A 22,980-nucleotide genomic window follows, 5' to 3' on the forward strand; every position below is an offset into this window, starting at 1 on the left:
CAGTACATGCTGGCATTCATGGTTCCCTCAATAAACTGTAGCTCCCACTCATGCAGCCCCAAACCATGACACTCCCACCACCATGCTTGACTGTAGGCAAGACACATTTGTCTTTGTACTCCTCACCTGGTTGCCGCCACACACGCATGACACCATCTGAACCAAATAAGTTTATCTTGGTCTCATCAAATCACAGGACATGGTTCCAGTAATCCATGTCCTTAGTCTGCTTGTCTTCAGCAAACTGTTTGCGGGCTTTCTTGTGCATCATCTTTAGAAGAGGCTTCCTTCTGGGACGACAGCCATGCAGACCAATTTGATGCAGTGTGCGGTGTATGGTCCTAACAGTGACAGGCTGACCCCTCACCCCTTCAACCTCTGCAGCAACGCTGGCTGCACTCATACGTTTATTTTCAAAAGACAACCTCTGGATATGACGCTGAGCATGTGCACTCAACTTCCTTGGTCGACCATGGCGAGGCCTGTTCTGAGTGGAACCTGTCCTGCTAAACCGCTGTATGGTCTTGGCCACCGTGCTGCAGCTCAGTTTCAGGGTGTTGGCAATCTTCTTATAGCCTCGGCCATCTTTATGTAGAACAACAATTCTTTTTTTCAGATCCTCAGAGAGTTCTTTGTCATGAGGTGCCATGTTGAACTTCCAGTGATGAGTATGAGAGAGTGTGAGAGCGATAACACCAAATTTAACACACCTGATACCTTGTAACACTAATGAGGCACGTGACACCGGGGAGGGAAAATGGCTAATTGGGCACAAGTTGGACATTTTTCACTTAGGGTTGTACACACTTTTGTTGCCAGCAGTTTAGACATTAATGGCTGTGTGTTGAGTTATTTTGAGGGGACAGCAAATTTATAGAGTTGTACAAGCTGTACAGTGAATACTTTACATTGTATCAAAGTGTCATATCTTCTGTGTTGTCCCATGAAAAGATATACAGTCGACCCTTGATATACGACCGGCCTGACATGCGAACAACTTGATTTACGACCAACATCTTGCGTTACGACCTGAATGCGGTCACGTGTATCCGCTTGCGCGATTGTAAACAAACAGCCGAGAGCGTTCGTAAGCGTCAGTTGGAGCCCAGACACGTGTTTGTGGACGTAATTTCGGTCAGTGCAGTGATTTATATAATTTATTTCGATAATTGCTAAGGAAGGAAGAGAAGGTAACGAAGGTAAAGAAAGCGATCACAATCGAAACGAAGAAGGAAATTGTGTGGAAATATGAGAGTGGTGTTCGTGTGACCGATCTCGCTAATATGTACAACATGTCGAAATCCACCATCGACAATTTTACAAAGAAAAGATTTGTATAAGGAAACTCCTTCCAAGCAATAACCGCCTTGATTTCATTCTCCTCCTCCTCCCTTCCTGCAGCCCAAAGATGTCAAATTAAATGGCGAGTACAGTATGAAATTGTTGTTTCTGGTAGGCTAGGCACTTTTTATAACTTTTTGGTTAGTACATTAGAAAAATTATTGGCGTTTTGGTAAATTATGCACATTATACAATCCTTTTTTATTATGAAAAGGTTAAGTAAGTGTTGCTGTGGGAGGTTCGGAAGACATTATGGGTATTTCCATTATTTCTTATGGGAAAAATAGTCTTGACTTACAACCAACTTGAGTTACAACCAGCCTTCGCGAACGAATTGAGTTCGTAAGTCAAGGGTCCACTGTAATCAAATATTTACAAATATGTGAGGGATGTACTCACTTTTGTGAGATACTGTATTATATATATATATATATATATATATATATATATATATATATCCTGACAGCAGGATCTGCCCTTCAAAATGATATATATCCATTTTTGAAGACCGATGGACAATGTATGCTATGGACACTTATGCAAAAACAGTAAAAGTAGAGAAACAAAATCCTGTCCATTTCAAAAGCAATAAAACTAGACATACTACTTGCAGATTTTTCATAGCAGCTTTTTCTGGGCTTACCTGACATATTCTCATATGGAACCAAGAATAATATTCAAAGTGCATTTTTTAGTCAAAAAAAAAAAACCCTCAATTTTGCAACCTATTCTGCTGTAACATACACATACAACATAATAAATTCTCCAGCTATAATTAGAAAAGAGAAATGCCTGACCTTAATTTTCAAGAGCAGAACATGGATATTGAATGAAGGATGAAGTTAATGCCAATTAAGTCAAAGCAGAAGAAACAGAAAAAAAAAAATAGGCGGACATTAAACAGTTAAATTTAAAGACACAGTCAACACCTTTGACCAAAAACTCTGCAAGGGTTAAATTAGACCTGTTTTTTTGTTTAAAATCAGTAAAAAGTACCCTGAGTTTCTGGTTGAAACTTTGTGATTTATTTAAACATTTTCCCGAGTTAATGTGCAGTTACAAAAAGTTAAACATGCAATAATCTGTACAGCTTCTAAAAATGTTTTTACCTTGTCATGTCACTTTTGACCCACCACTGACTACAATAAAATTTTCCTTGCATTTAGGATAGTTCACTTGTCCACAATCCATGAAAACATCCTTAACATCATATTTACGGCTCAGGGTTTTAGCACAGTACGCCGATTTAATAAATGTGTACAGCTGCTACACATTTAAAATAACACAATGCATTTTGGGACAGCATTGACTTTGCTGGATTTTCCACTGCATTGAGGGTAATTAGTTTGTTCACAAGCCATAAAAACTATATTAATGTAATCTATTCAGCTCAGAGATGCTTAAGACTTGATGCACTAACGTTACCACAAGCAAAAAAAAGTTTCAACTCACATTTTTGTACAACTGCTATACATTTTAAACACTGCCATGTCCTTCAGGTTAATTTTGACCCATCATGTTCATGTATAACTTGTGCTTCTCCAAGTTCCTCCTTCAGACAAAGTGCTATCAATCTTCTACTTTAGTAGATTTAACTCTACATTTAAGGAACTTTGTGTGTTTACAAAAACATCCCAAATGTCATCTGTTCAACAAATTAGGATCATCAGTACTACAGGTTAAGCTGGTCAACCATTTTAAAACTGGTTTGGGGTGGAGCAATCCGGCATGCAGGTCACCAAAAAGGTTAGAGCTGGATCAAAAAGACCCAAAAGGCAGAGCTGTCCATGAGCCCTCAAAGACACTGACTGTTAAAAATGAGAGGTAGGCAGACCTACTAAAACGTGTTACAGGGGAGGCAAGAAGTGTCAGAACATCTGACACAAGCAATTAACTGGTTTCCCCTGTAATGGCCCATCAACCACTAAAAAAAGGAGTACTTATTAAATTTCTGCATCTTGCCTGTACCTGAACTGAAACACACACACACACTGTCAAGAAAAAAAAAAAGTTAATTGCATTATAATTATGTTATTTATATTTTATTAATATGCATCTCACCACAATCTATGCAAGTAATACTGTTCAGGCAATAAACTGCTTGCTTGCCCATTTAATCAATGAAAAGATGGAATTGCTTAACATGCTGGTGAGCAGCAGGTGCTGCTGATGAAGAGTGCAACTCCTGACAGAATGTTAAAGGATCATACACCCCTAGGCATGGTAACAGTACAGATTAGAAAACCAGAACATAAACCACATTTTACAAACCCGTTTAATCCAAGTCAGGGTTGTGAGGGGATGGAAAATATTCTGCAACACTGGGCACACAAGAGGAAACAACTTCAGACAAGGCGGCAATCCACGGTGGCACACACTCACTCTCACACATGATCAAGTTGGATTCACCATTCAACCTAACCAGTACATCTATGGTGTTGTGGGAGGAAAACTAAAGTACCCAAAGGTAGACCCACATAAAGTTCTGAGAATGTACAAATTCCACATAGACAACACCTGGGTGAGGAATTCAAATGGATTACACTGAATCCATGAAGAGGTAGCATTATCCTTGAAGAAATCCTGCCAACAAAGCCCCAGGTATAACCTGAGAACACAGAAATTCACAACCAAGCCCTTTTGAACCACAGCAATTCCACGTGATCTGTATGCCCACTTTACAGTCCGTCCACACCAGGTTACCAAGAACATGCACACACAGACAGCATACTCTCACTGCCGGCCATCAAATCTGAGCAGGAGTTGAGGTGACGTGTTTGAGGAGGAAACAAATTAATAAAGCCAAGTAAAGAAAACAATACATCATGGGGATAAACACAGTAATCTCATAAACAAGTAAAGGAAGGGCAACACATCAGTCATGCAATCTTAATCTCTTGTAAGAGACAGCTGCATTTCTAGAGGAAAAAATAATATAAAACGGGAGTTTTTTTTTTTTGAGGAGAGATCACTTTAAAATACAGGATCCAAACTGCATGCATTCCTGAATCCATATTGATATTGGTGCAGTTCACTCTTGAACTAATGCTATATGCTCATAACATCTATAATTGTTGACATATTTTGTTCCACAGACATTTTCCAATTTAAATGTGTTCAGTATTCTGTATACCATGATCTGCTCTACTTGCTTTAAGTATAAATTTGACTTTCAAACTTAACCTAAATATGTGACCATCTTCACAACAGTATTCAGCATCCTGACTTAATTTTGCTTTTTGTCAATCAAGCCTTACTGGCTGCATGGAAAACCCTTATATGGATAGCAGAGTTGCTGCGTATTTGAGTGATAGGCTCCACATGGTCCACCTCTGGCTCCAGATCATCCACTAGTTCCACTGTGGAGGTGTTGGCCGATATCTGCAGTTCGCCAAAGCTGTTGGCCTGTAGCTGCAAGGCAATGTTGATTGCCCTGTGGACAGCCAGTCCTAAGCCATGAATACAGATGTCTGTGAACTGACCACTGTCTAGCAGCTTCTGGCACCGAGTCAGCTGGGTCCTGAAGTTAGTCTTCATATTAATGTAGATGTCATTGCGGCGCTTTGGCAGTTTACGAGGGAGCCGCTTGCGAAGAGTGTATTCTGCTGGGTCCATTTCCCATTCAGGCTTCAAGTGCAGACTCTGAGCTGACCCTCCTCTATTCTCAGCCATATCTGTAATCAAAAAAAATAAACCAATCAAATCATTGTTATAAGACAAATTTCCACCAACCTAAGCAGCTCAACCAGGAAACACATTTCAGATATAGGCCAAGTGGTAAACCCCATTGTCTCATAACTAGCAGACTGTACCTTAACATAAATTAACGTACAAGGCCAAGACAACAAAGAATCATGCTCCCTAGTGTCCACAGTGCAAACAAGAAATGGGGTCACATCATATCTCAAATTAACAAGATTCCAAATCACTGATAACATTTATGACTGCACCCTTTCACAATGGTCTTGGGGTTAGCAAGGTGGGGGAAAAGAAAAGAATTTATACAATGTTCTGGCTATAAATGATGGAAACAAAAGTCTCAAAACTCAGCATCAGGCGCTTTTGCCACAACAAATTTCTTAAGCAGAAGATGGTTTGTTATTGTAACATGTCATTTAATAATGTATATGTTATTCTTTTCTAAAAAATAAATAAGTTTTGCTGACCAGAATAGTCAGATTATTCGTGAAGCCTTAAACTGATTTTCTTCTTACTACTTTCTTTATATTTTATTTAAAATGCTTTTTACGACAAACAAGTCATTTGAAATCAGAGCCCCAATGTTAGATACCTCCTTATTTACAGATCATGTGAAATGTTATGAATCAAGCAAGTAATTAAAAAGTGAAATCTGAATCTTAATAGGCAACAGTTAAATAAATTAGAAGAATAAACAGATGCAGTTGATTCCTATATAACTTAAATGCCCCAATGGCAGTACTACTACAATTTACATCCTCTCTCTCACTTAGCTTTTCCATCAAAAGTTCTTGAGCGTGTTGTAGTCTCCCAACCCACCAATTATTTAACTTCTAATAGTTTGATGGAACGTTTCAGTCTTAATTCAGGCCACAGCACATCTGTGATACTGCACTACTTCAGGTGAACAATGATTTGCTATGGCAGACGACTCTGGACAAACCAGCATATTAATTCTATTAATCCTCAGTGCAGCATTTGACACTGTCAGACATGACATTCTACTGTCAAGAATGGAGAACATGCTGGGTGTCTCTGGCACTGCCCTACACTGGTTTAAGTCCTACTTGTCTGATAGGGAAGAGTTTGTTAGTCTTGGCACCAGCAGCTCCAGCTCAGCACCAGTCACACAAGGACTTTCTCAGGGCTCTGTCCTCGGCCCTCTATTCTTCTGTATCTATATGCTTTACTTTGGCCATATTATTCGTAGCTTTGGACTGGGTTATCATTTTTATGCAGGTGATACTCAACTCTATTTCAATGTTAAAAGTGAAACTTCATCAGAGCTTTCTCAGCTCACAACTTGCCTCCGTGAAATTAAAATCTAGATGCAGCACAACTCTTTAAATTAAATTGCAACAAAACTGAACTCCTGCAAATTGGCACTAACGCACAACTCAAGAAAATCAACTTCTTTTCAGTCACTCTTGATGGTGATCTCATCAGACCTTCTAATGCAAGGAATCAGTCATTTTTGATTCCTCCCTTTCTTATTCTGCCCACATAAACCACATTAAGAAACTTTCTTAATTGCACCTCTGTAACATATCCCATGTTTGCTCATTCCTCTCCTTTTCTAATGCAGAGAAACTTGTCCATGCTTTTATCACATCCTGCATCGATTATTACAATTCCCTACTGGCAGGTGTCCCTTCAAATCTTCTAATTTAAAACTCTGCTGCAAGAGTCCTTACACTAACCACCAACAGCGAGCACATACCACCCATCATCCTTTGCCCTCACTGGCTCCCTGTGTCTTACAGGATCGAGTATAAAATTCTCTTTATAGCCTCAAAGCTTTAAATGGCGTTGCACCGGACTACATCAGTGACCTTCTCCATCACTATGCTCCTGTTTGCCCACTAAGGTTCTCCGATTCTGGCAATCTTGTTGTGCCCCCACAATAATCTGCACTCTATGGGTGACAGGGCCTTTTGCTGTATAGAACCCAGAGTTTGGAATTTACCTTCCTACATTAATTAGATTAGCAGACTCCATTTATTCTTTTAAAAAAACAACTTAAAACTTATCTGTTCAGGAAGGCCTTTAACATAACCTAACGCCCCTTTTTTCAGTTTTCTTTTGTCTAGATACTACCAATAATGTGTGTGTGCGTTACATCACAAATTATGTGATTTGTTCAGGCATTTGTTTTAGCATTATACTCTGGTTTATTCTTTCTTTTATTCTATTTAATGTTTTTGTACATCCTGTGTTTGTTTATTGTATGCAGAAGCTATTTGGATAATTTTGTTTTAAGCTCTCTGAGCATAGGAAAAGATGCTATATAAATAAAATGTAGTATTACTATTATTACTACTGAAAAACCACTGAGAACTATGCAGACGAATCATTGACTTCACAGACACTTTATCAAAAGCAATACATTGATGAACCATTCCACAATTACAGGTCACATTTACTTGTGTGAGTGTTTAGTCACTCATCTCCTCACTCTAGAGTCTAGACTCACTGCTCTTCAGTTTGCAGACCCCTGTTTGTGTCTCCCACTCCTGGGGGGGGGGGGGGGGGGGGAATCATGGGACTAATCATGTGCTTTACATGTGAAACATGAAAGGGGTTACTTCAAAAAAAGCCTACAGCTGCCATATGGCACTGCCTGCGGACAAGTCCAGTGATCACCACAGTCTCATGCAATTCTTTTATTTAAAGGGGTAGAGATGTTGAAAAATCTCTCTTCCTATGTACATTAACAATGAGAAGGTAACAAAACCTCTGGGGCCTCCATTCTTCAAGCCATCTCACCTAGGGTCTAAAAACAAAATGGATAAAGAAAATTCATCAATAAATGCTACTGAGAAGCCTTCATACCTACATCAATATGCCTTTATAATACCTCACTGTGAGTGCTCTCTTATCTTCAGTCAAGTCAAAAGTTTTCTTCTTTTCTGTAGTAGTTATGTGTGTTTAAAAGGGTGGTTGTCGTTGCATGTTATAATAAAGGTATGCTTTGTGAAATAGAATGTTGTGTGAACAGCATATTATATACAGTTTGGTCCTGCGTTTTCTTTAAGCATTTCAAACAACCTTTGTGGCTTTGTGATTGTCAACGTACCAAGAGGGATTTGCCTGTGTGTTTGGTCCTCAATCCACATCATTAGCAATTTCTCCATATTTGATATAGGTCCCTCTAACATTTTTCATTAGCTTTGCAGCTTTCAGTTAAGCCAACCACTTAACAGCTTGAGGATTTTTTTTCTTTGAAGATTGGTTGTGATTGCAAGTGTGGCATGCCTAAATCCCAGGCAGTAGCATTCACTAATTTTCTACTTTCATGTTGTTTAATAACCTTTTGTTTCACTAACCAAAATCAATATTTATTGTAATTTACAAAAAAATACTTATTTAATATTTCATGTTTTTGTGAGAAAATATCAGGTTTTGGATTCCGTATAGAATAAAAAAAATCTTCATGGTGCTGATGAAATATCGAATATCACATTTGAGTCAAAATAACTATATCAACTTAAGTCCATATCACCAAGCCCTAGTAGGCAGAAGCCAAATATTAGGATAGTCAGGATAATCAAAGATGAAAGAAATATTTGACAGGCTGTAGGAACATGGAGAATTTTGATAGTTTTTTCCCTCTGTTCATGCTGACAGAAAACCAGACATAGACGGCAGGACAATTGCAAAAGCTATGCAGAAACGTTCTGCACAAGTAGCACTAATGATAAATTAGGCAACAGCCCCATCACATGGCGTCTGAGAGGAGTCAGCTAGTTTATGAACATATTGGAGTGGCTTAAACTGGTACTTGGGATTCATGGAACATAATTTGTCTAATGAGTAAGTCCTGGTTAGAAGAAGAAAAGAGCCTGCTTTAGGAATATTAAGAAGCTATAAGAGAGTGGAAGGAAATTCCACATGTTTATAAAGAAATACAAGTTTAAAAAAAAAATTAAAAGATGATTCTGGACCATTATAAAAGATATTTTTGCATACATATTACCCTAGACACTTGTTCAATGTGACCCTGAACTGGGCAAGTACATTAAAAAAAAAAAAAAAAAAAAAAATCCACCCAAAAATGTTTTTAAATGTTGTCGTAAAAATCTCATGTGGTTTGTAGTGATGACTGTGAAAAAAATGTAATCTCATGTTCTCATACAGAATTTAGCTAACAGAATTTATGCTGCAATGGAAGCAGACACTCCTTGTAGAAGAACAATATTTTCATTAGCCTTTATTCAAAAAGTATTTATATAGCAAGCACAGTCAACAAGCACTGCACAACAAATCAACAGAAATAACATTCTCAGTATTACATTATTTTATGGGCGGCATGGTGGCGCAGTGCTAGCGCTGCTGCCTTGTAGTAAGGAGACCTGGGTTTGCTTCCTGGGTCCTCCCTCTGCGTGGTGTTTGCATGTTCTCCCCATGTCTGCGTGGGTTTCCTCTGGGTGCTCCGGTTTCTTCCCACAGTCCAAAGACATGCAGGTTAGGTGCATTGGCGATCCTAAATTGTCTCTAGTTTGTGCTTGGGGTGTGGGTGTACCCTGCGGTGGGCTGGCGCCCTACCCGGGGTTTGTTCCTGCCTTGCACCCTGTGCTGGCTGGGATTGGCTCCAGCAGACCCACGTGACCCTGTGTTAGTCATTGTCCAACCCGCTATATCCTGACTGACTGACATTATATACTGTACAGCCTTTCAAAGATATCACTATCAAACAATTCTGAGATAGTATCTCTAGCTTTCATGTAAAGTATGAAAAAGCACTGTGCATTTAAGCAAAATAAAGATTAGTTTAAATTTTGTTGAATTCAAGGTTAAACTGCAATGTATACATTACAGACCAGTAAGATAGTGTTCTGCAAAGTATGTACACCCTTCACAATTTCCTCTGTTTTTGCTTACTCATATCACTGGTTTCTGATTTCTAAAAATATTTAGTATAATACAAATGTCAGTCTGAGTTAACACAATACACTCTTTTTAAATGATCATTCAATTTACTGGAGGAAAAAAATCAACACCTACAGCACTCATGTGAAAAAGTAATTGCCCCCTTAGTCACTCAATCAACCGAAGAACCAAATGTAAAATGATACAGAGTTAAATTACACTAGACATCCAAGCATGATTACTACCAGCCCTACTGAGCAGGGCCCAAGAATCAAGTCAATAGAAATTTCCAGCAATGCAAAGTTGGCCAAAAGGTCTCAAAATGCAGAAGACCTTAAAACAAAAGTTGCTAAAATATATTAGTTGGAAAAAAGGTTACAAAGCATTCTCTAAAACCCTGGGACACCAGCAAACAACCATAAGAACCATCATTTCCAAATGCAGAAAACTTGGAACAGTGAAAGGTCAGCCTAGCAAAAGTACTTCAAGAGTGCATAGAAAACTCACCTGGGAAGACATGGAACACCCAAGACAAACATCTAAAGAACTGCAGGCATCTCTCAGCTCATTTAATGTCAGAATTCATGATTCCACTATTAGAAAGACACAGACCAAAAATGGTATCCATGGGAGAGTTGCTGGGTGAAAACTGTTGCTAAACAAGATGAACATAAAGGCTTGCCTAATATTTGCCAAAAACACATTGGTTACCCCCCAAATTTTTTAACTTTTGGGTTAATGTTCTCCGAGTCAAAAATAGAACTTTTGGGAATACATGAGACCTGCTACATCCGGCATAAAGTGAACATAGCTTTCCGCAATAAGAATATGCCCACAGTCAAACATGGTGGTAGTAGCATGACAGTGTGGAGATGCAAGAATTCAGCTCTCTAACAGAGTACTGAAGAATGTCTAGTCATCAGTCTATGATCTGAAGCTCTAGTGCAACTGGGCTATGCCACATGACTACAATCCAAAGCACAACTACAAGTCCATGACCTTGTTGCAGTCCTGACTTGAACCCCATTGAAATGTTGTGGAGGGACTTTAAAACGGCAGTTCATAGTCGAAAACCCTCCAATACTGCTAAATTAAACAAATGCTGTAGAGAAGATTGGGCCAAAATTTCTCCACAGAAATGCCAAAGACTGATCTCCTGTTACCAGAAGTGTTTGACTGCAGTTGCTGAATGGCAGCTGGTGATGGAGGGTGGGTGTTCACACAGCATTTGCGGTGACAGAGCATGGTGAATGCGGGTGTGTAAAATGTGTGCAATAGAAAGTGATTTACGTGCCGCCTTTCTTCGTGACTGTTGTATATCAAGATGTAATTCATACGGCTGAAATCAGAACTTTTACCATATGGACAGAAAAATCACGAGCGAGTAACGTTTCAGTTTATTTCTCAGGTGACTGTTTTTTTGTTGACAGCAATTCACTTGCCACTTTGCATGGGAGAAACTGTTTTTACTTTCTCATATACGAAGTATAGAGAAAGTATAGTAATCATGAAAAAATCCGACCTCGATATTTTGATGAATCTTGACGTTACAAACCTCCCAGAGTCCAAAAGTACCGTTTTTTGGAATTGTGTGTCTGTGTGTGTGGAAACACGATAACTCAAAAACGTAACTAGATAGATGGATGAAATTCGGCATGTGGTTGTCACACCCCAATTGTTGATCTGTATTAACTTTTGGGCCAAATCCATCACCCAGAAGTGGTACTTTACCAGAACACAGTCAATTTTTTTTTTTTAATTATTCATGCAGCTGCAGAGTCTGATTTATTCAACTTTACTTTTATAATAATTGTTCAATATATTATTAATTTGATTTGTTGTTGATGGTTTCTTAATGTACATAATAATAATACAAAAATATAATCATTGTCTTGCGGTTTACTCCTCAAATATCCATCCCCATATCCGAGTATACAAGAAAGTCTGGGGGACACTACTCCCAGTTTTTGAAAATAAAACGTCAATGATCGAGAGACTGACTAGGTCATCATACAAGATCAGCATATTGTTGCGGACAATCACTTTTGCTTTAAAAACATCATTTAACAATGAAGCGATACAAACAAAGATAGATAGGCGAAGAAAGTCTGCCAAGTGATGAAAAACCAAACATATTAATGGATTTTTGTATTTATTCTATATTTATTAATTTATCTTTTTAGTTCATATTCACGACTCAAAATACCCGATATTGTGAAAGTAATCCATTAGAAGAATTATATTTTAAACTGTCTTCCTTTTTTCAATGTTTTTCTCTCTCTCTCAAAATAGATAGTTGAAATATATTCTTTTTGTTCTTAACATCAGCCTGTCCATACTCCTATTACCTGCTCTTGCTCTGCTCATTATGAGTTTACTTTCCTTTATGTTGGGCTATTCAAGTCTCACTGCCCCAAACCTTTGACATTACATGTTTGTTTTTCTTTGTTTCCCTCAAAACAGCTAGGTGGGGTCTGCACACTGATTCAAGTCAGTTCATCCTGTTCTTCCTAAGCCTCTGTGATTTTCATGAGAAAATATTTTAAAAATTATAAAATTGTGTAAAATTGTTCATATTCAGTATCTAGTTTTGATGCGTGTTTTTATCAGACAAAAACAAAACCAGATAGTAAACCATGTAGTGTAGTAAGCTTCCACTAACAAACTCGTATCCAAATCTGTTAAGTGTACAGTTCTATCTGATTGTGACACAAAACTAAACTCTGTAGGAGCTCCATGCCATAATTACTAAAACTAAAACTGAAACTAATTGATATAAAAATAAAATAGTTTTTTTATTTTACAAAGACATTTCTAAACTAAAACTAAAAATAAATGATGAAGGAAAACTAAAACTAAACTGAATTTCCAAGTAAGGTCAGAAAAATATAGAAATAAAAACTAATATAAAAAGACAAAACTGTAATAACCTTGGGTAGGACCCTATGATTTCTGCAAAGAGAAGAAACACAGACAGAATCATGGAATTAATGCATAAAAATGGATTTTAGACTTAAAAACAGAAAATGTGCCTAATTTAGAGACTGAAGGGGTAACTGTTACAAATCTTCCAAATATTTTAAACATTTGAGTAATCTGTAGTTCTGTCATCCAGATGCTATTTTCTAGTTTGTTGTTTTCAAGCGAACGCAATTCTTTGTAGTCGTGCCTCTGTCTGTGTACATGTTTCTGTATGTTTTCTCATTAAAAGGCATGCGAGTTAGCTAGCTGTATGAGACAGGTGGAAATGTCGAAGTGAGCAGTATCAGATACCCAAACTATATCCAAGTAAGCTAAGAAACACAAGCTTAACTGCAAAACTGAGAGCACGACAATATTACTGTGACTTTTAAGAATCTAGACAACTTTTCTGCGAGTTTTCCCAGCCTACCATCGACTGGACATGAAATGATACTTGCAATGACCACATCAAATCTAAAACCCATCTCAAGAACAAGGAGAAATTAAGATCAATGAGCGTTCCCCTTCAGATAAAAATACAAGAAAACAAAATTGTCAGATACAAGACACCAATTTGTGGAGGACTTTGTGGCTGTGTGTGTGGAGTTGGACATACAGCTCAAAGAAAATGACGAAGATCCATCCTTTCTTTACTAAGAATTGTAAACAGGGAGGCGGCGGCCAAAAAATTACTGCAGTCTTCATAAAACTCATTTGCCCCGTTTCTTTGAACAATATATGGACACAGTTCTTCGAAAGATTTGTGGCAAGAAAAGTTATATTGTAGTTGATGAAACCTGCAAAATGGAGATTCCAAAGGACTGGAAAATGGCAAATATTATCCTGTTATATAAAAAGGGTGACCAGGTAACCCAGCCACAGGGGATAAAAAAGGTGACCAGGCAGATCCAAACAACTATAGGCCAGTAAGCTTAATATGCACCACAGGAAAATTAATGGAATGAATTATTAAGGATAAGACCGAGCAGCACATGTCAAGTATAGGTGTTGTTCTGAACATTCAGCATGGGTTCAGAAGAGGGAGGTCATATTTTACTAACATGCTGTAATTCTATGCAGACGCAACAAAAGGATATGATGAAAGTGGAGCATATGATATTAGTTATCCGGACTTTCAGAAAGCATTTGATAAGGTGCCATATGAGAGGTTGGGCACCAAACTAAAATAAGTGGGAGTTCGGGGTGTTGTGTGTAGATGGGTGCAGAATTGGCTCACATACAGGAAGCAGAGGGTGATGGTGCGAAGAACCTTATCAGAATTGGCTGATGTTAAGAGTGGTGTTCCGCAGGTGTAAGTGCTAGGTCTGCTGCTATTTTTAATATATTTTACATATAAATATAGAGGAATGCATCAAACTATTCACGGCTCTTACAATTCTGGAGGGAACTCACTGTCCTACTGCAGTCTCAGCATACAACATCATGGAGCATCTGGGCTCCTACCTGATGAATGAACTGCAAAAAACATATGGCTTTGGTGCCAAAACTGATAAGCTGTTGAATGAGATGGGCATGAAACAGAAGACAGAAGTGCTTGACCACCTGCAAAATATGCATTCCACCTGGCCGTTTGGTATATTTTCAAAATACCGTGATGTCCAACCTGCAAAGGAAGTATATAAGCTGGTCAGAGTGTTTGATCCCAGGCAAGCCCACTTCTATGGAAAAACACATTGAAAGATACACAAAACTGAAATTTCTGATGATCCCATCAGTAGACCTAAAAGAAGAGTGGACAGCGTATTTACACTGTGCTTCAAATGAGGGTCTCTATTCTTCTGTGGAGCTGGCTGATTACTGGAAGGGTACAAGACAGTGTTATCCAGAGGTGACAGAGATAGCATTGCCCTATATACACTTCTCAGTCTGGCCAGTTGACTGTGAGATGAGCTTTAGAAAGCATACTGTAAGACTCTCCTCACAGACAAGAGATGAGATTAAACACCAAGCACCTCACAATCATGTACTTCAATTGGGATGTGTGTCAGAGATGGAAATAAATCAAATTAGCACAGCTCCAACTTAAAACTGTACTGATTAAGGGCGTTAAAATATAAAAGACCGTTAGCGGAATTCAGATGTTTAAACAAATTACATTATTCAAGTCAAGTTGGGGAGCATGCACTGGTACAGTGTGTTGCCACACCCACTACACTACAAAACAACTCGGGATCCCGGATGGCAACCCCCCAGGCAGACACACGGTCCAGTACCACCCTCCGGAAATGACCCTCTATCTGCCGCAGCCAGGCGTTACGTGAGCAACCCCTTGGCCTGATCTAGCCACTCGGGTCCCCAACAATGAGGATCTTTGAGCTGGATCATCTTCGGGGAATCACGCCACATGGCTGTAGTGCCATGACTGATGCTCCCTCACAATGCAGGTAATGTGCCTCATTCGGGACTCCATGAGCAATCGCTCATTCGACACAAAGTTAAACCAATGGTACCTAAGGATTATCCGGAGAGGCACAGCACAACGAGTCCAGTCTTTGTCTCAGGTCACTGGATAGCATCCATGTCTTGCAACCATATAGCAAGACAGGAAGCACCAGGACTCTAAAGATTTGGACCTTCGTCCTTTTCCATAGACATTGGGATCGCCGCACACCCCTTTATATACATTATTGTGTATATATATATATATATTTTTTTTCCCCCCCAATCGTGCTTTGAACTTTTATTTATCCATTAGTTTATGCCCTGAACTTCTAGCCATTATGTTTTAAGTATAATAAGTATAATTGTGCTGGTGTGTTGTTTGATTAAAAGGAATGTAAAAGTGGCACTTCACTATTGTTTGTTTTATTGTAGCTATTGCTACTTTCTTACAGTAAAAACAATTCTTAAAAACTCAAAAATCTAAATCAAACAAAAATAAAAAACAGTGAAAACAGAAAATAAAATTCTGAAATATCCAAAAGGTCACTAAAGTTTCAGCATGTTCAGTTAACTGAGGACAACACCAATAAATGCCTGCCAAATTATTAAAAATAAATGGTTTCTGATAAACTGAATATTCCCCACCCACCCCATTTTAAATAAAATAAGACAGCTTCTAATTTTGTAATGGTGGTTTATTTAGGTTTCTTTCAGTCAAGCAAGATTTACATGGTATGCTATAAGTGTGGTATAAATGATCACAATATTTCCCCAGAGTTACAAACTGAAACAGGACTTTTAAAGAATGTGTATAATTATGAATCCAATCACTAAGCAAAGATTCAATTTCACTAGCCTGGGGATAGTGCCAAGCACCTGTCGTCTGGCACCTGCTTCACTGGGACATCTCTTGGAGGTAGGCCCTTGACCCAGATACATTTCAAATGGTCTGAGTCGCGAGACATTTTGGTGATCTATAAATTGGAGCGGAATAAAATCATATTTTGCACAGATTGAGGAACATCATGCTTTATCAACAGTTGATATTAAAATATCAAGAGCTCATTACCTCAAAATCTAATTGAAACACACTGTTCACAAGGTACTCTCTGGTTATCTACAGGTACATGCTTAATACACAAGAACCTACTGTAACCACCCATATGCTCCTCTGTGTCAATTAATAATTGCCTATTAAGTACTATTAATTGCAGTATTTAGCATTTAGAAGACATTAGTAGTTCCTACATTAAAATGTCCATTAACTTTATGGGCAAATAGAGCCCCATCACTGATACTATGAATTGCATCTTATATTGAACTAGTCATTTAGCCCGTTACAATAACGGGCGCTAGAACAGTAGTGCATAAACATTAGTAGGAACAGTCTATATTACATGGCAAGGGACTTTGACCTCATTCTTTTTGTTGGTCGTATTTTTCTTTCTTTCTGCCTTTCTTTTGTTGATGTTTACTTGCTGAGCTGACCGTTCTTCGTGGGCTGCCGTCGTGTATTGTGTGTCTTTAATTTTCTGTGACAGTAATACTGTCTTGTACGGCTCTATTCAATAAGGGCACGCACTAAAAGGCGAGCTTCAAAAGGGCGACCTTAATTGAGCGCGGCGAATAAAGGCATTCGTAGATAATTTAGTTCAAATGGCTCTGGAATATGTGAAGAGTAACAAAGTTGCAGATCTTTATTTACGCGCGCCTTTATTCGCTGCGCCCAATTGAGGTCACCCTTTTGAGGCTCGCCTTTTTATGCGCGCCCTTATTGAAGGATGCCTGTGCGCGCCCTTATTGAAGGATACCGTCTTGTACGTCCGTAATATACCTTTAATTTTCTCTGGCGGTAATACATGCGTGCGAGTCGGTAATATGCCTTTAATCTCCTCTGACAGTAATACTGGCTTGTATGTGGCTGTAATATGCGTCACTGTAGTGTGTACCTTTAATTTCCTCTCGCAGTAATACTGGTTTGTATTTCCGTAAAACGCCTCTAACTTTCTCTGACAGTAATATTGCGCATTGCACCGTGCCCCGCACATGTGCACTTCACCAGAAGACACGCACACACGGACACCTGGACGCACATAGGGATTTTATATATATAGATCATTCGATACCAGCATTCCTAAGACAAATATAACCAACTGTTTATTCTGCTTTAAAGATGTGGTCCATTTTTTTACCCACATATATTGATTTCATTGTGAGCGGACTGAATTCGCTGTACAGTGAAATTTCTATTAAAAAAAAAACACTTCTAAAATATAAAAAGCCTTTAATATAAAAAGCCTAAAATATATAAACCCTTTATGTCAACCAAAAATAAAAGTTTTAAGAACAATCAAGTTTCGTGCACAAACATTTAGAACATGGAGTAGTCTGCACTAAAATCTGAACCAAGAATGACATCAGCATGCAGCAAAAGTTCTGTACATTAGCAAATCTGACATCTGTAATGGTTTTACTTTTCCTCTTCTACTGGTGCTTTACTGGATACTCAGAGTCCATGTCTTGAAATACTGTATTTTCCCACAGCTGCTCATTTAACACAAAACAGTTAACATTTGTCATTGTCTAGAACAGTAACAAAGGCACCAGAAAATCAGTCAAATCTTAGCAAGAAGCTGTCAGTTTACATGTTAATGAAGTTCAAAAATAATTACTTAGTATTCAGCTGATCACAGATTGTTCTAATTAATGTGGTAGACCATAAGTTATTGTAAACTTTATCTCTGTTGCCTTGTAAGCTTCAGTTTATAACATTCAATCAGTTCCATGAAAAAATTTTTTTATACTGGCACATTTAAAATAACACAGGCAACTGGTTGTTGCAACAGACTTGAATTCCATTGTTAGACTAGAACTCCTACATAAATAATTCACACTCCTTTTCGGACCTTCAATGAGCTGGCCAAATCTTGTTGGTTATTCAAAAACCAAGGCACCTTATCTCAAAAATGTATTACCAATTATAATCTGTTTCTGGATTTGGAAAAATCTCTAGCAGGCTAACTGCAAAACAACACACCCAAGGACAGGCCAGTGTTCAGCACCAGAACACTTGTGGGGATCATACTTGAGCTAAACTAGACTGAATGGTAAATTTCAGTTCACTTTCTGGAGTTGGGATAGAACCTAGCTCTAAGGGAACAAAATGGAAATTGGAATGACAGGAAACAGAATTAAAATCGGGTCAACTCAATGAAGTTCCACCTCAAAGCGAGATTGTTTTGACTTGGTAAACATTATGAATCAAATAAAAGACAGTTAAACAAACCAAATGCAATCAATCATAATTTATAAATTAAAATTACATATTATGCGGAAGGATCAACTCAAACTATTTTTTATAAAGAAGATGAAACTGTTTTATTTTGATCTTTCATTTAATACAACAATTTCCCTGAACAGTCATCATGTTGTTTTATGTGCAATGACGATTCGGTAAAAAAGTGAAATATATGAATAAAAGAACATGTATTTAACAATAAATTTACATTAACTACTCTTCATACAAAGTACCACAGAAAATGTACTTTAAATTTTATGATATTAAATCTTGGAAATATTTATTACTACATGTAATCATAGTTACATTTTGGCAAAAAACACAGAATTGCTCAGAATTTCATGGAATTAAATTCAGCTTTCTAAAACTAATTCTAGATCTAATTCTTCTTAGTTCCTTAAAATTCCAGTTATTCTGGGTTCCCTTACTCTGCTCAGCACTTGTACAGTACACAATGACAACATAAAATATTTCTTCATATGTACTTCCTTTACCAGCCACAAACTGTCAATGCAGTAAGCACTTCTTTTCTGGAGATGACATGAGTCAAGATTGCAGATTGTGAAATGTTTCTCCATATCACTCTTAAAAAGACTCCGGTCACTTTAGAACTGCTGGTTTAAAACATGTCAATCTACTAATGTGATAATAACCACAATGATTTGCATAAGCTATAAGAAATAGTTTTAAATAAACTAGAAACTGAGAATGGCTAAATTTAATAAACTGCATGGTAAACTATTATTGTACAGTATAGCCAAAGAATGTTTCAATGAAAGTGTTCATTGCTGGTCTGCACAGATTTTCCTTCTACACAAAAAATGTGTATAGTAGGTTGACAAGTTACTCTAAACTGACCCTTGTATGAGTGTGTGTATGTGCACACAGTGATTGACTGGTACCTTGGTTTCCTGCCTTCCAACCAATACTGCCAGGAAAGGCCTCGCACCTACTGTAACCCTAAACTAAAACAAACATGTTTTGAGAATTCACGCATGTTTCTTTACATCCTAAAACACAATAAATATATAAAATAATGCTAGGGAAAAAAGCTGAATCTAAAGAAAGCTTTGTTCAGATTACAAAGATTCAAAACATTTTAGACTCTGTTCAGGATAAAACAAACAGTCTTGAGATGTCTGATCACACTAGTTTTCCTATATGTTGCCATCCAATCAAACTGGTGCACATTCATAAACAAAGTCTTGCGATCAGAGTTCTCATTCAAGAGTGCAAACTATGATGAAACTATTATTTAAAAATAATGTGCAATCTTTTACCTGGCAGCCATTAATTGAGCCATTTACTGAAGGATTAGCTTAACAGTGTTTAATTAGGATGTGGAACAGGAACAACATATCGCAAATTATTCTTACAGACTAAAATGAAAACAACAGGTATCAGGGGAGTATTTTTTGTACGTGGATTACTCGTTTAGCCGGATGTAATTGTTGACGATTTGGCCTGATCCTGGATCTGTCAGTTTTTCGAAACTCTTGCTGGAAGTGTTGTCATAGCAACACATCCTAATCCTCAAACCTGCTCGGAGCAGGTTTGTTCTATGTAAACAAGGATTAGCGCACACAATCAGTGTCCATGCGTGGAATTCATTCAGTCATGACTTCACCATTCATGAATGAGTGACCAATTGATAATCGGTATGCAAATTATAAGAAGAGAATTTCATATAGAGAGGGGTTTGCGCGATCGGCAAGATCCTTTATTGCTCCCGGAGGAAATTATTTTTGAAAGATACCGCTTTAGCCGAGAGGGAATATTGTACCTCAAAAATGTATTAGGACCATTATATTCAAAGTCAAACTCGGCGAAGTCGGCTCTCACAACCACACAGACAGTATGCATTGCTTTGAGGTTTTTTTTTTTGTTTTTTTTTTTTTAAATATACTGTAGGCAATGCGGAAAATCTATCTAAAAGTGCAGTTTGCCAGGCAATTTGTAAAGTCTGTTTGGCTCTGAAAGATTTCCTTCGGGTTTTCATTGTGTTTCCTGGACACCTGCGTGGGCAGACAAAAGAGGCGTTTCATGCCATTGCAGGTAGGCAACACACAACACCCACAGTTCCATAAAGAATCTCACAATCAGCCTAACATTCTCATTACCCAGGATTTCCAAATGTGATTAATAATAATAATAATAATACATTTTATTTATATAGCGCCTTTCCCATGCTCAAGGCACTTACGGAATACAATAAAGAATGGCAGAATATACAGTATATAGCATTGTACAAACCAGATAAATAAATAAAGAAGATTAAGACAGTAAATTCTGGGGCACTTGGGACTGATCACAGTGGAGTTTGATCAAACATTATTTGGAAAATGTACCTCTCCTCCCGATGAATAATCAGACACAGTGTCTTCATCAAATATTTGACCTTCGTCAATATCTCGTTGGTCAGACACAGGTTCTAGGGATATGACATTCCCTGCAACTGACCCAACAAAAAAAGAGGGCTATATGGAACATACCTATGGCACACATTGAGGACAAATATATGCAATGACCATCCTTTACCTGAAATGAAGTGACCACTGCATCCTGCCACTGGTTCTGAGGAGGAGCTTCACTGTGGAATGCCCTCAGAAACAGGGCGAGGGGCATTTTGCTGGAGAGCCAACTCTGCTGCAGGGGTTAGGTCTGGACCTCGTGGACCTCGACCTGTTTTAGCTTGTCTGCCTTCTTATTAGCTTTAAAATTAATGTTCTTTACATTATATATGATTCTTTATGTCATCAATTCTTTAAATAGTTATATACCAATATTTACCAGTTTGAGGTATATTCTTGTACTTCACTTTAACCTGTTCCCGTGTTCTCCTTGTGCTCACGTTTGATCTGGAATTATGACATATTAAATAATAATTAATCTGACACATAGGAAATGAAATGCTGCTTTCAGTAAGTACAATGCACACGCATTTAATTTGTCGGCCACTTTTTGCCAGCCGTCTTTTCTGGTTTGGGCTGCTTTTGCAGTGTTACACCTTGTGCATATTAAATCTTGAAATTCTTCATGTCCTTCGAATGAAAGGTCTTGCTCCGCTTGTGTGAAAAAAAGAAAAAAAAAAAATGCGGCCATTCTTTCGTCATTTTGTTACAGCCTATCAAAGACTTGCGGATCATGTTTTCTAGACTCAATATATATGGGCTTTTCAGCCAGCGCGTGCGTGCGCATTCATCTTGGATGATTAGATCCAGCTAGGCTAATGTACTACACAGCTGCTTTTGAAAAACTGACTTATCCCGGATGAGTTTCACTGGCATTAACTCATCCAAGATGAGGCATCTGATCTCGGATGATTTAAGCGTCGTACGGAAAATACCCCCCAGGTCTTCAGAATCAGCAGATAAGTGTCTGATTACTTCTGCTGCCCATTACAACATTACTTAACACTAGAATTACCAAAGCCTACGAAAAAACTTGTAAATCATTCCCACCTTAAATCCCTTCGCACCTCTCCGTCAACGTCTTTTGTCTTGTAAATATGTCGCTAATCAGCAAGCAGCCTGCTATCACATTCCCCCACCGCCGCACACTTTTCTCAGCTCAAGTCTGTTTACCTGCGTGTCAGTTGCTGAGAGTTCTATAGAGTGAGAAGTCACGCAAAATGACACCTTTTATAAATACTATATCGTTATTTGGAACACATGTATTTCATGTGTGTTCCGTGTCTACAACAATCTATGTAAACACATCATTAAAACAGAAACGTTTTCATGTTTTAGTAATAATTGACAAAATGTAGATACGAAGTCTATAATGTGTGAAGCATGAAGTCCAAATAGCAAGTAAACACTTTCACAAAAGGTACAAATATAACACAACAAGTGCGCTTCTATTCAAGAATATAACTGCAGAAAAAGAACCACGATAGGGTGTAACATTGACACCCTTTTGATACGACCGCTTTGGTGGCGCAACAGTAACAACTGTTGACTGGTAATCAAAACTTCACAGGTTCGACCCCGGACGACCTTTGTTTTGAGAAGTGAGCTGCTCTTATTCTTACTATTTTAGAATAAAAACATACATTTGATTTGAGTCTGTAACAGCCAGTGTAAATTTATGATACTTATAAAGGTTAGCTTTGTTTTTTTTTTTTTATTCAGTTTTATTCTCTGTCGCATTCACGCTCCTCCCTATCTGACACTGCTGTTTTCACATAAAGACATCCTATAACAAAGGTGAACTCAGACGATGACGAGGGTTTTACATCGGAGAAAGAATGCACTTCGCACTTCTGCTGTCGCTGTACTTTGTATATGTACACGGGAAACTCTGCAGTCTACTTGTGACTTTACGCTGAAGGAAGATAAGTAAATAAATCAAGGTAAATAACATTCGATCTGGCTCTTATATACTAAGTACAGTGACGGCAGCTTCCA

At 38.0% G+C, this 22,980-nt stretch overlaps 1 protein-coding gene across 1 annotated transcript in view; it reads right to left on the minus strand.

Annotated features, from left to right (window-relative positions):
* Positions 1-2,325: 2,325 nt before the first annotated feature.
* Positions 2,326-22,980, minus strand: part of pop7 (POP7 homolog, ribonuclease P/MRP subunit) — a 28,784-nt gene continuing 8,129 nt past the window's right edge. The window contains exon 2 of the mRNA XM_028798281.2: positions 2,326-5,015. Coding sequence (XP_028654114.2) covers positions 4,588-5,013 — 426 coding nt within the window. The 5' untranslated portion in view covers positions 5,014-5,015 and the 3' untranslated portion in view covers positions 2,326-4,587. The remainder of the gene's footprint in view (positions 5,016-22,980) is intronic.

Source organism: Erpetoichthys calabaricus, chromosome 3 (genome assembly GCF_900747795.2).
Source record: "Erpetoichthys calabaricus chromosome 3, fErpCal1.3, whole genome shotgun sequence".
Classification (NCBI taxonomy): domain Eukaryota; kingdom Metazoa; phylum Chordata; class Cladistia; order Polypteriformes; family Polypteridae; genus Erpetoichthys; species Erpetoichthys calabaricus.